The sequence below is a fragment of the Lygodium microphyllum genome, unplaced genomic scaffold, assembly GCF_053477565.2.
Source record: "Lygodium microphyllum isolate KBCC unplaced genomic scaffold, Lygodium_microphyllum_v1.1.10 scaffold_158, whole genome shotgun sequence".
Classification (NCBI taxonomy): Eukaryota; Viridiplantae; Streptophyta; class Polypodiopsida; order Schizaeales; family Lygodiaceae; genus Lygodium; species Lygodium microphyllum.
Genome location: NW_028229641.1, coordinates 104,040 through 117,500, shown reverse-complemented (window position 1 = coordinate 117,500; position 13,461 = coordinate 104,040). Strand labels below are relative to the sequence as shown.

General features: G+C 40.8%; 1 protein-coding gene across 1 annotated transcript; it reads left to right on the top strand.

Moving 5' to 3' along the window:
* The first annotated feature begins 945 nt into the window (after positions 1-945).
* On the top strand, positions 946-13,258 carry LOC148008370 (dihydropyrimidine dehydrogenase (NADP(+)), chloroplastic-like). The gene is made up of 7 exons (XM_087674273.1): positions 946-1,446; positions 1,533-1,790; positions 2,070-2,240; positions 11,947-12,059; positions 12,142-12,328; positions 12,559-12,668; positions 12,753-13,258. The coding sequence occupies exons 1-7, from the start codon at positions 1,168-1,170 to the stop codon at positions 12,910-12,912; spliced, it is 1,278 nt and encodes a 425-aa protein (XP_087530399.1). The 5' UTR covers positions 946-1,167; the 3' UTR covers positions 12,913-13,258.
* Positions 13,259-13,461: the final 203 nt, after the last annotated feature.

Here is a 13,461-nt window from a genome sequence, read left to right as displayed (position 1 = left end):
TGTAGGTTACGATAAGGTAAAAGATATGTTTTTCATAAAACCTACATTTAATATCTAAGAATTTGTGCCATACATTCATACAGTTTTTAAAAAGTGCATTTGTGCACAGTTTGTTGCATGTGAAGCGTATTGCTTGTTTTATGTTTTGAAACCAAAGGGGAAGCAATTGCGAGATACGATAGCGTGGTTGCTTTCCTTTGTTGTCAAAGAACCTCACTAGCTTTACAACCATAGTTAGTGAGAACTACTAGACAAAATCCATCCATCCAACAAGAGAGGATTCAATAGGCCCACAACAAGCACCTGTTTTCAACTCCTCTTGTTTTGCAGTAAGTGGAAATATGAAAGTGTTGTATACAATGGTAAGAAGTACTATGTTATCGATTTATTTAAAAAAAAACCCATCTCTTTGAGTCTTGTCTTGGCCAATAGGTGTCCAAAAGCAACTTTTCTTTTGTATGTAATAGCAAGAGTCCCCCTGCTTGGATGGTGTGAACCTTTATGTATTTCAAAAGCAACTTTCGATAGCTTTATTGTTATCATCTTAAGCACTATGATTATTATTCCTATGATAATAATATCCACGATGCTTGTGAAAAAGTATGATTCTAAAAGATTCACAATTGGCAACTTGCAAGAATATGTGTTTTGGCCATTATTATTATTATTATGTTTTGTGTATGTAGTACGATACTAAAAGATGCAGATGGTAGAGACTATTCACAGGCAGATGTATCTTTTTTATAGTTTATAGTTTATGGGGGGGATGGGATTCCTAGAGAAATGGCACGTAAGCATACAATTGGCAGTCGACATAAGAGAACTTTGACAGTGCGACACTTTCAGACGTGGAAATCTGCACATACAACGGGCTCGCACAAACGCACTGTCGAAAACTCAAGAAGGCGTTCTTGATATTTCAATAGCTCTTTGCTTCTGCTTTGATCCGAACGAACAACAGTTGCAATTCTTCACGTCAGGCTCTTTCCAATCCAGCATGTGATTGTTATTCCTGTTTCAGCTGTCTGGATTCTGATCTCAGTGAACCGGGCAAAAAGACCCACAATCCCAAATACAGAACAAGGTACAGTATTTCTGGTACAGCTTGCAGAAAGAGAGAACAGAGAAGATCTGCACAGAGACATAGCCACAGCCCATCATCCGGATATGGCCGGTCTTCAGCTCAATACGCAGCCCATGAAGGGGCTTCCTTCATCCCCATCGGGTCCCTGCTTTTGGCAACACTCGACCAAAGTCCCAAGGCTGTGTGTCAGGGCAGCAGCGCCAGCACAGAATTCGAGCTCAGATGGTCCTGACCTCAGTGTCTGTGTGAATGGTTTGCATCTCCCAAACCCCTTCGTCATTGGCTCCGGTCCCCCTGGCACCAACTACACCGTGATGAAGCGTGCCTTCGATGAAGGCTGGGGTGCTGTCATTGCCAAAACAGTAAGCTGCCACGTGTGTCAATCACTAAGCATCCAGATGAAGCCTTGATCCAAGAGTTCTGATTCAACTGATTTCTGAAATTTCAGGTGTCCTTGGATTCCTCCAAAGTGGTAAATGTCACTCCTCGGTATGCAAAATTATATGCATCCAATGGTCTACCCAGGGAAGTGATTGGATGGGAGAATATCGAGCTTATTAGCGACCGACCGTTCGAGACCATGCTTCAGGAGATGAGGCAGCTAAAGCAGGAATATCCCGATCGCATCCTCATTGCCTCTATAATGGAGGAGTACAACAAAGATGCTTGGGAGGAGATTATTGAGCGAGTAGAAGAAACTGGAATTGTAGGGCCTATACTTCTCCATATTGAACTGATATTGTTTTTGTTCATTGCTTGTGTGGCTTTATGTTGTCTCATGTATAGGAAGGTAGACCTCTTGTAATTTCTTCATCTTTTCTAAAGAGCCATGTGTTTAGGTCTGTTGGAGGCAAAGTTTTCCTTTTTCTCATCAGAGAGAGTAGTTAAACTTTACTTGAATGTGTTGGTTTGAGGCTGATACATTTCCTCTTCCATGGTTATTGCACTATCAATTAATGGTGTTTTTCTAATGTTTGGATGACAGGATGCACTTGAAATAAATTTCTCATGCCCTCATGGAATGCCAGAGCGTAAAATGGGGGCAGCAGTAGGACAAGATTGTGATTTGCTTCGTGAGGTCTGTGGTTGGATCAATGCAAAGGCAACTGTTCCTGTTTGGGCAAAGATGACCCCAAATATTACTGACATTACAGTGGTTTGTTGTCTTCCTTGCTTTTGTGGGTTGGAATTTCCACATTTTATAATTAAAATATCTGTTTGTACAGCATTGACATTATGGAGTTACTCAAAATGTGTAGCTATTTCATGTGTATGCATTTGTCACATGCATACGTGTGCTTCATGGGTGGGTTTTCACCCTGCTTGTGAGTTTCTGACATTGCAGTATGGTGTGCTGTAGGATTTGATTATGCTCATGTGGTGTTTGATCAGCTAGGGATTAGCTAGTAGATTATGGTGAGAGTTGTGATCAACCAGTGTCTAGAGGAATGGGCCTCTTGTGGAAAAGCTTCAATACCCACCACCCATGGGATGCTCAACGTCTCCCAAACAATTAATCCTGTGGAAGAGCCAGACACAATTCTGGGTGACACATCCAAGATTTTAACCTAATGAGGTGCATTGGGGGGTAACATGGGAAAACCATTGTTTTCCTAGTGATGCTGCCCTGTAGAGGCTTGGCCTCTCTCTGTTGTTAGCAAGATGCCCCACTAATTGTTGGACAAGTGGCTTGCTCTATGACTTGGGGGTCTGAAAGTTGTGAGGAGACCCAAACTGCAGCCAGCTCTGCATCTCCTTCACCATCCTTTTAAGCCCTTGAAAATGTAGTAACATGCAGTATTGCTGATGTAAATACATGCAGTATTTCCTTGAAGAGCTTAGGTTCAAGTGTGTTGATATCCATGCAGACATAGGCAGATATCTAGATGTGCTAAAGTGGGGATAGAGATGCTGGATCTGAAGGGATATGACATCACCCTGGGTGGTTGGAGGCTTGATTGCTGTGAGAGGCAACCTCAGAAATGGGTCAAGATGAACAATCCTCATACAATTAATCTAGATAGCATTGGAATGTATGTTTTGGTTATGCTAATGCATCTGGAATTCAAACATTACAAGACTTCAAAAGAAAATAAAGACTAGATACTGTAAAATGATTACAACCACATTTGCTTTAAGTAGAGGGCAGAGTTGTGAGAAGGTTGAGAGGCAAGTTGAAGGTTGAAGATGGAGAACCCCTTTAAAGGGAGTTTATCCATCCTTTAGGGCAAAGCTCTATAACAATCAACCTGAGAGTAAAAGGAATGCAAAGTCTCTACATGAAAATAAAAAGAGCCAAATTTAGCAAGATTTGCAGGTGCAAAAAAAACCAAAAAATAGTGTGTGACTCGCAAGTTTCAACAATCATCCCTTTTTAAGATTAGCCTTTAAGACAGATTTGTGATCCTTATTTTTTGAGGAACTCCTAGAATCTAGGGATACTCCTTCAATTTAGGGATTGTCCAACATCATAGAGCTAGGGAATAGATGAATTGGGGCCATGGGATATGCTAGGATCAGTAGTAACATTGAATGGATTCCAAACACTAGAACATTTCAAAGCTTGTTATTGATAATCGCTCCATTTTTTGGAATGTTCCTAGTCTGTCCCTTGAACAGAAATGTGTAGTGATTGTGTGTGTGTGTGTGTGTGTGTGTGCATGTCCTTGGCTAGAAATCTTTAGTGGCTGTTTTTATGTGTGCACACACAAAGAGAGAGAGAGAGAGAGAGAGAGAGAGAGAGAGAGAGAGAGAGAGGTGTGCCCTTGAGGTGAGGTTCTTTGAGAATGTTTGGCAGTGAGGGGTTATGATAACCTCAATCCTTAGATAATTTGGTAGGCCTTTGCGAGTGGGCCAGGATGTGTGCATGCATGAGAGAGAGAGAGAGAGAGAGAGAGAGAGAGAGAGAGAGAGAGGTGTGTAGAAATGCACTACCATAGAAAACACAAAAATAGTCATATGACAAATGCACAGATTGATAAAGACATAGTTAGGGTAACTTAGAGACAACAAACACATTGAATAATGAAGAATGAATATTGAATATTGAATAGAATACAATGCTCAATGCAGCAAACACACTATATGTAGTGACGAATATTGACCCTTGAGCTCCTATGTCTTGAGGATTGGGATAGAGGTATGAGTTGGAGAGTGTGCCACACTCTGATGAGTCCCGAAATGTAGCAAGGCAGCCTCCATATGTGTCTGGCAACAGCAAATGCAGTTGTGGATGCTGGATTAGTGTCACATGGGTAGAAGAGGGACATTAAACTGCAAACACAGTGAAAATGATAACGTGGCAGGTGGTCGAGGATCTAACACAGCAAATGCAGTGGTAGAAGTGAGAAATCAGTATAGGTAGCAGCAGAACGATGCAAACACAAGATGGTGGGTATCACTAGCTGTTGGCAACAATTGATTTGGGCAAGACGTAGCTCTTTGGGTGATATGCAGCAGCAAACAAACTTTGGAGGATGGACAATAGCCACCTTGATGATCGGTAGGTAGATGATTGTTGGAAACAGTCTGAAACTGCAAGGAATGGCCGAGAAACAGATGCTTCATGGTAGAAGACAATGGTGGACAGCTTTGTTGAGCTAAAAATGCATTAGCCTGACTTAAACAGCCCCAAAACACACCTGATTAATGAATAAACCTTATTATTTTAAAAAGAAACGCGATCCTAGAGAGCTATTGTGTCCCACAAGCCAAAACCTAATTTGGGTGCCCCAAATTTTCTATAAGTAGGCGTGCAGCCCACTACTCTCCTTTAATCTCGTTTTTGTAAGTTTCAGGATCTGTATCTTTGCTGGCCACACCCTGTTCGTGGAGGACATCACGGCAAAGCTTCCCATTGCTGTTTGCTACCATGTGGCACCTGATTTTAGCCTCCATCACCCACATCCAGTTGTCACTTGCTGATCCATCACTGCCAAATTTATGTTTTGTTGCTAGGCGTTCATCTCCAGTTGTTGGCACCATCATTTAGATTGCGTTTATTGTTGCTAAGGCCTTTTGGAGCTGTTGCCATCATCCAGGTATTATCGCCTTGACCAGATTGCATGCGTTTGATCTTCTCTCTCCTTCGTGGTGTCCTCCTCACTATCGTCTACACTCTGCACTTTGTTGCCCACATCAAATTGTTTGTGTTAGCCTCTCGCCAGGTTTTCTCTCCCCTCTGCTATTTGTGTTCACTACATATTCTCTCTTGTACTACTTGTTTGTACTACATCTAGCCTCTCTGGCTGCGTTTGATATTGTCCGACATATGAAGGCTACCTTGGTGTGTTTCGGGATATGTTCAGAGTACGACACACTCTCTAGCTCATAACCTTTGCCTTGATTGCAGAGATATGAGTCCATTGTATAGTGTGTTTGCTGCATGAGCATTCTATATTTAATAGTCATTCACTTCATTATTCATTGTATTCACTGTCTTTGAGTTACATGAATCCTAACTATGTTTTGTGTTTATCAGTTTGTGCTTTGTGATACTATCGGTTTTGTGTTTTTTGCGTTTAGAGCATTTCTTCACATGGTATTAGAGCTATGTACTCTTTGAGAAACCTTGGCCTTTGATTAGAAAGCTCATCTGCAGAAGCAAGAACAACAGAAGGGTTAGATGACTTTGAGGCATTCACACTACCGCTCCATTCTCCATAGCCAAATATGGACAAGAATGATCAGGAGTGGGCTTCCCAACTTGCTATTGCTCGATTTGATATGGGTGGAGAGCCATTGGACTACCATGGAGTCCATAGACCATATCAGCTTTTTGTGGCTGAGTATGATCTCATCCTTATGTATAGGGCTTAGCAGGAGGTTGAAGGTAAGATTGAGTTATCTCCTTTAGATTTAGTGCATAGAACTAATGATCTTGCAAGTCCTTCGGAATCTCCACCATGGAGGACTGGCCATTTACAAGTGGAACCTAGCTCGGATTACACTCCACTTCCATAATACTTCTTTTCTTCAATGCTAGATACGAAGCTCATTACATTAGATTCTATGCTCATTGATTATGTATTTTTTGTTGGATTGGGGAATGCTTGTCAAGAAGGGACTCTTAAAAGTAACCTTTGGTTTTTGAGTAATGAGGAAGACATGTATTTCTTTATGAACTCAAAACTAGGGAAGAAGCTGAAAATTAACTTGTAAATATTCATTCCCTTTCTTTTCCTTAAAATGATTTTATCTCTCATGGTCAATTTGGAGTAGATGCCTCTTTATCTAATTCTTTTAATGGACAAAAGGAACGAACCATGTTTTCCACAACAACATCAATCACCAATCCATTTGGACTCGCATCCATCCCTCCCTCACCTTTTGCTGCACCTTCCTTTTAGCTTTCATTCAGTGCACCACATCTACCACGGCATATCACATCGGGGGGTTCTGTACATTTAGGCATATTCTTTAGGATCTCTACATACATGTTTTTAGGTGGTATACCTAGTGATGGAGGCTCGATCTTCCACACACACATTCAGGTTATTCCTCTGGGGGTGCATCCCAAACATATTGGAGTGTGGATCGTTTGGTACTGCAGTTTGGCTATATGGCATTATCTAGTGGACCATTTGGTTATTATGTTGTGTCCTAGTTGACATTTGGATAGGGCTATTGTGTCCCAACGGCTCCACCTCCACCTTCGGTATCATATGGGCCTATGTTTGTTTCGGTACCTCTGCATCAATTGACACTCATCGGACATGAGCAACCTATTTTTGCCTATCCACTATTTACCCACTCCTCCTTATCCACCCCCCCCTACCACCATCTACCATCTAAATATCCCAATCCTAGATCCTGGTCTTGTGCCAACTGCAAAAGATTCGAGCATGATGCTATGCATTGCTGATTGCCAATACAGTTTCCATACCAGCAACCATATGCTCAATCATATAATCTCTAGACTATCAGGACCTATAGTAACCCATCCACCAAGCGATGCTCCAATGCACTTTGTAGAGGAACCATTGGAGGAAGACTCATGTGTGAACCCTTATGTATCTTATGATGAGGAGGGTAATCCCATATGATGCATGAACTTCTAACCTGACCACAATGCCCCTATGCATCATGGCTAGGAGTTCTATCAGCAGACCAACACTGATCACCTATTGTGTCCCAACTAACAAATTGGAACTCCATAGAATCTTTGAGTACTTGTCAAGTGAGCTAGCTGTCTCCACACTACCCCACCTATCCACCTTCACAGACACCTTATGGTTCTAGCTCCTCATCCACCAAGTATGCTTTTAATGACAAGACACGTTTCAATGAGTCAAACTACACCACTTGTTCTAATTTAATGAGGCATTTCTTAGACTCTTTGAAACTAGTCTTTCTCCTCGAATAGGGTGGCAAATAACTCGATTTAGCACTAATTACAACAAACATAAAATTCACGTAAACTGAAAATGCACACTTTACCACTTTAATCTTGGACATTGGACACCCTGTTGGCTCCAAAATTGGTGCTCCTTTTGGTATTTCTTTAACTTGATTGCTAATGGAATGAGTACAAGCTAAGATTCACAATCGCCTTTGCTGTTCCAAAAGCTCTTTTGTTGTAGCAACAATTTGCAATCAATTCGGGCCAATTGCCTCTTGATTTTTTACCCAAGATTTGCAAAAATGGAACCATCAATTGCCAAACGTTGTCCCAAATTGCAATGAATGGGTTGGCATTTGAATTCCTTGACAATTTCACAAATTTCAGGTGCTGAATATAGTGTACAATGCCTTCATCAATTTGCACAGGTCCTGAGGTGGCTGTTAAATCCTAATTTTTATAAGAATTTAGGGTTTATAGTTGACTGAAATCTGATCCAAAAGGCTGAGAAATGCTGAGATTGATTGAGCACAAGATGGAGAAGGTGAGAGAATGTCAGGAGAGAGAAATTCAGGAATTCTTCGCGAGAAAGGCTTGAAATCTGATTGTTGTCTGTATTGGACAGCATTTAATGCTGTTACGTGCTGCCAAGAGGGCCCAATTTGCTGTCGCTAGCCCTTGTAAAGGCCAAAATTGCTGTTGCCTACTCCAATTTGGGTCTTCTCCTGCCCTTGGTTGCCTTAGAAGGCCCTCCAATGGCTGCGGATTAGACCAACAACCTCTCCTTTCTCTCCTTGTAGACTGAATGCACTAAATAACTCTCTCCAACCTCCAAAGACGTTCTTCAGTCTTGCATGGGCGTTTTTGCCAAGTGGTAGCCTTCTAAACCCATTTTTCAACATTATCCAGAGGTTAAATTAATTTTGAGAATTAAATAATTTTGAAAATTAAATTCAGCCCTTCTGACCTTGCCCAAAATTAAATACGCCTATCCATAATTTAACTGGTTAGGCCATTTGCAACTTGAAGCGATCCCCAATCTTTGTTAACCGTATTGTCATTAATTAATTAATTAATTAATACTAGTCCCTAGTGTCACTACTGACACTTATTGATCTAACCACTGTCCTAGGGTCACATTTGATACCAATTGACCACCAAAACCTAGTCGGCATAACTTATTGTAATTTTTACCTTTGATATCCATTGCATTCTCGGGGTCCTTGGTTGCTACCATGAAACAATTGCCATGTGCATCACATGTGCTAAATAACCTTGCACATTTGATTAATAACTTAATCAAATGTTATTAGCAAAATTAAAGCATCTCAAAATTTCACGTACTTGTGATACTCGAACAATTGAGAAATATAAGAAAAGGATGCATCCGATGAGTTTCTAGCAGCAATCCTAGACTATTTTCCAGTTTTAAGTTGGCTGGAAATTTTCAGCAAGTTTTGGGCATATGGCATGGTTAGACAACAATGGCCAATGTTAAGGGGAAGGTTTGTCATGAGGACATGAAATTTTTGAGATGCTTTGCTCTTGCTAGTAACATTTGATTAATTTAATAATCAAATGTGCAATGTTGTAAGGCACATGTGATGCACATGGTAGTTATTTCATGGTAATAGGCCAAGGACTCCGAGGAAAGAGTGGGTGTCAAAGGCAAGAGGTGTGACAAGTTATGTCAATTGGGTTTTGGATGTTAGTTGGTGTTAGTTTTGGCTCTAGGACAGATAATTGGTCATTAAGTGTTAGTGGTGACGCTAGGGACTAGGCATTAATTAATTAAGTAATACTAGTTTAAGGATCAATTAAGGCTAGGGACCACTTGGGGTTGCAAATGGCCTAGCCAATCAAATCGTGGATGGGTACATTTAATTTTGGGCGGGGTCAGAAGGGCTGAAATTAATTTTCAGACTTAATTAATTGGTTGGAAATGGGTGGGAAATGGGATTAGAAGGTTGCCACTTAGCAAAATGCCCATGCAATAGGGGAGAAGGCTGTTTGGGGCTGGGAGAGACTCATTTAGTTGGATCAGGTTGAGAAAGAAAAGAGAGAGAGAGAGAGAGAGAGAGGGGGGAGAGAGGGTAGTGCAGATCAGTTCCCTCATTAGAATTAGGCCATTGGAGGTAGGCGACAATGATTGGACCCTTAGGAGGTAGATGACACCAATATTTTTCTCTCCAAGGGTTAGTGATTGCATTTTTTGGGCTCCAGGCAGCAGGCAATTGTATTTTATTGCAGGTTGGAGCAAGCAACAAGCAGATTGGCAGGCTTTCTTGTGAAGAAAATTTGTTCTCTTTCTCATCTCAGAATTCTCTCACCTTCTCTAGCTTGTCCTTTGAGTATCTCAACATTTCTCAGCCAATTGAAGGAGTTGTCAGTTAGATTTGGTGGATAGCAGTGAGAATTCGGTTGTAAACCCTAATTCTTTGTAGAAATTAGGGTTTAGCAATCACCTTGGGATCGTCGTACACTGAAATTAGTCGTTGAAATTCAAGGAATTATCAAAGATTTCAGATGCTAGCCCATTCCACTTGATTTGGGGCAGTATTTGGCTATTTTGTGGTTCCATTTGTATAGGTCTTGGGTGAAGATTAAAGGGCAATTGGCTCAAATTGTTTGTTGATTGGTTGTGATAGCACGGAGCTTTTGGATCAGTGGAGGAGATTGTGAAATCTGAGTTGTACTCCATCCAATAGCAATACAAATTAAAGAAACACCACAAGGGGTGCCAGTTTTTAGGCCAAGAGGGTGTCTAGTGTCCAAGACTATTATGGTAATGTGTGCATTTCAGTTTATGTTTGTTTCTTAATTGCTGTAATTAAGTGCTTGAGTCAATCCATACACTCTGAGATACCATTTTGGGGCGGATTATAAGGGGTAGTGAGCTCTCTTTTTATCCCTTTGTTGTCACAAAAGGCCTTAAAGGCTTTGACACATAATCCCCACCATTGTTAGAGCGAAGACCCTTTAATGTCATGCTGGTCATATGTTTAGCATGTGCTAGGAATTTTTTAAACTTATTCAAAGCCTCATCTTTACAACGGATCAGATAAACCCATACTTTGCGTGTGGCATCATTAACCAAAGTGAGAAAATATTTATTTTTCCCTAGAGATAACCCTGACATCTCACATACATTTGAATGTACCAACTCTAAGGGTGAAGATTTTAATGAAAGAGACTTTTTATGTGATGTTTGAGCATGCTTGCCAAAAATACAATGATCATGATGATTAAAATCAACATATCTCAAACACAGCAAATAACCCAAATAAGAAAGCACTTTCATTCTAGTTTGACTCATGTACCCCAATCGGCTATGCCACAAAGACACACTTGACTGCTCGGTTATGGCGACAACACGATTACGCACACTAGATACATGTAATGGATACATAGTATCACTTTTAGTGCCTTTAGCAACATTCCTAGAGCCCTTACATATCTTCCATTTGCTATCCCCAAAAGTGGTATGATAGCCTTCATCATCTAGTTGCCTTGGGCATCGATAATAGGGGAGAAGCTCTTTGGAGGATTCTTTAGCCACACATGAATTGTGAAGCTCATCATTGTTACTTCAAAGGTGATGCATATGCTAGACAACAAAATGGGGGACAGAAAAGGTCATTGTTTATCCCGGAGTTACCTGGACTTTGGAACTGGCTCTCTGAAGAGAAGGTGATTTCAAAATGAAAGCTAACATGGCCTGAATAACACGAGTTCTGGAAATTAGATTAGGATGGTGTAGAAGTTGGACACCTATTTTTTAGGGGGATTCTCCAAGAGCGTGGCTTTCCAAAAAGGATTGTTTTAAACATGAGACTTAAAATTCTGTAGTGCTTTTTGGAAGGCATTATTATACGGGCTCGGTACCAAGCTGCCCATTTCGATAACTTCTTATCTGCACACAAATGGGCAGACAGAGAACTTTGAACAAGCCGTTGGTTGAGCATGCTTCTACCATTGCCTTTTGACAGTTGTTTCTACAGAGAATCGGAGACTTCAAATTGCAATTATGTGGTGGAATCAGTAGATCCCTGGATGTCTTTTGACAGTTGTTTCTACAGAGAATCTGAGACATCAAATTACAATTATGTGGCAGAATCAGTAGATCATGGATCTGGATCATTCAGATACTAATAGTCTCAATTTCAGAATATATTTAATTGTAACAGCTTGCAGTAATATCTTGAAACTTCCATGTATATATTTTCAAGCCATAGAATTCTGCAAGAATCATTAGACCTTGGCTCGTTCTAAATATTATTCTCGTAAGAATATCTAGAACAACTTGAAAGGAATTGCAAAACTTTCCTCAAAATAGATGGCTGCTTGTCAAAATAATAAATTGGATGTTATAGAACTTCCTTTATTGAATGGTAGTTAATTGTAGACTGTAGTCTAGTTTCCAAAGGCCATTGTTCTTTTTGGCTCCTGCAAATTGGCTGCTTATTTATGATTGGACTGGGCCACTTGCAAAACGCTGACCGTTGGCGTTTGAATATATCAGCCAGCCAGAGTTTCGCTGGAGGAGGGATGTGAAGGTGTTTCTGCCATCAACACAATCATGAGTGTCATGGGCATCAACTTGGATACTTTGCGGCCTGAACCATCTGTTGAAGGGTATTACAAGCTTATGCAGTGCCTGTCCTCTCACATATACCAGCAAGTTACTGATGTGTTGGCATCTATTGGATGTGTGTAGATATTCAACTCCTGGTGGTTATTCATCTAAAGCAGTCCGCCCCATTGCCTTAGCAAAAGTGATGTCGATTGCCCAGATGATGAAGAAAGAGTTCAGTGGCAAAGATATCTCTCTTTCTGGCATCGGTGGTGTGGAGACAGGAAGTAATGCTGCTGAATTTTTGTTATTGGGAGCTCAAACAGTGCAGGTATGTGTTGATTTTTAACTTTAGTTCTAAAATTTAATCGTAATCATCTGCATAGGAGTGTATCATATACAAGGGATTTTGGGCTGGAGGGGGAGCCGCAGAAAAAAAGAAAATGAAGGGAAAAGTTTTTTTCTGGTTTTGGGGGGGTTGTTGGGTGGTGGGGGTGGGGTGGTTGTGTGGAGGCCTTTAACATGTGTCTATAACTGAACATACGCCATGTGATTCTGCAGGTTTGCACAGGTGTCATGCTGCATGGGTATGGCCATGTGAAGCAGTTGCGCTCTGAGTTGAAGGCCTTTATGGAGAGGCATAATTTCAAAACTATTGAAGACTTCCGCGGGTAATGTGATTATATTAGTTGTATTGCAGGTCACTAGCACTTTGAAAAGAAACTTATGTCCGGCTTGACACAAACTTTTTTCAGGGCTTCCTTGGAATACTTCACCACACACACGGATCTTGTGCATCGGCAACAAGAAGCAATTCAAAAGAAAAAAGCAGTTCGTCTCGGTTTGGCATCAGACATGGACTGGACAGGAGATGCATTTGTGAACCAGACAGAGACAATGGTGTCAAACAAGTAGAGCAATTTGTGAGTATAATTCTAGATGCTGCTGTCCTGTGTAACAGTCTCAGACAAGTCAACAGGGGACAGGGGTAAACTTCGTAGCAATTCTGGTGTCCCTGGTGGTAGGTTCATAACCACCTCAGCTCTCTGAGCAATAGAAAGATGGAATAAGATCAAAAAACACAATTAATTTATCCACTCTTGTAGCAGGTCCAATGTGCTCTCCAAGTAAAAGGCCAGAAATGTGACAGGACTTGGAATTCACAAATGAACTTTGTTGCATATTGTTTGTCTTGCCAGATAATAGGAAGCCCTCAAATTATCTAATCATAGTTGGAGAGTTTGGCATTTGGTTTTCTTTGCAAGTAGTTTCCAACAGTCAGCAGTTTTGAATGTTGTGGGATTGTCACAAGAGTTGTGTAGTATTATTGAATCAGTGCTGCATAGAACCTGTTTCATATAGGATCGAAGCATATAAAATATACACGTTTATTGACCAACTTCAATTGAAGGCAAAAAGTTTGAGTCCCCTGAGTTACATGAAGAGGCTTAGCTTGCAATATGG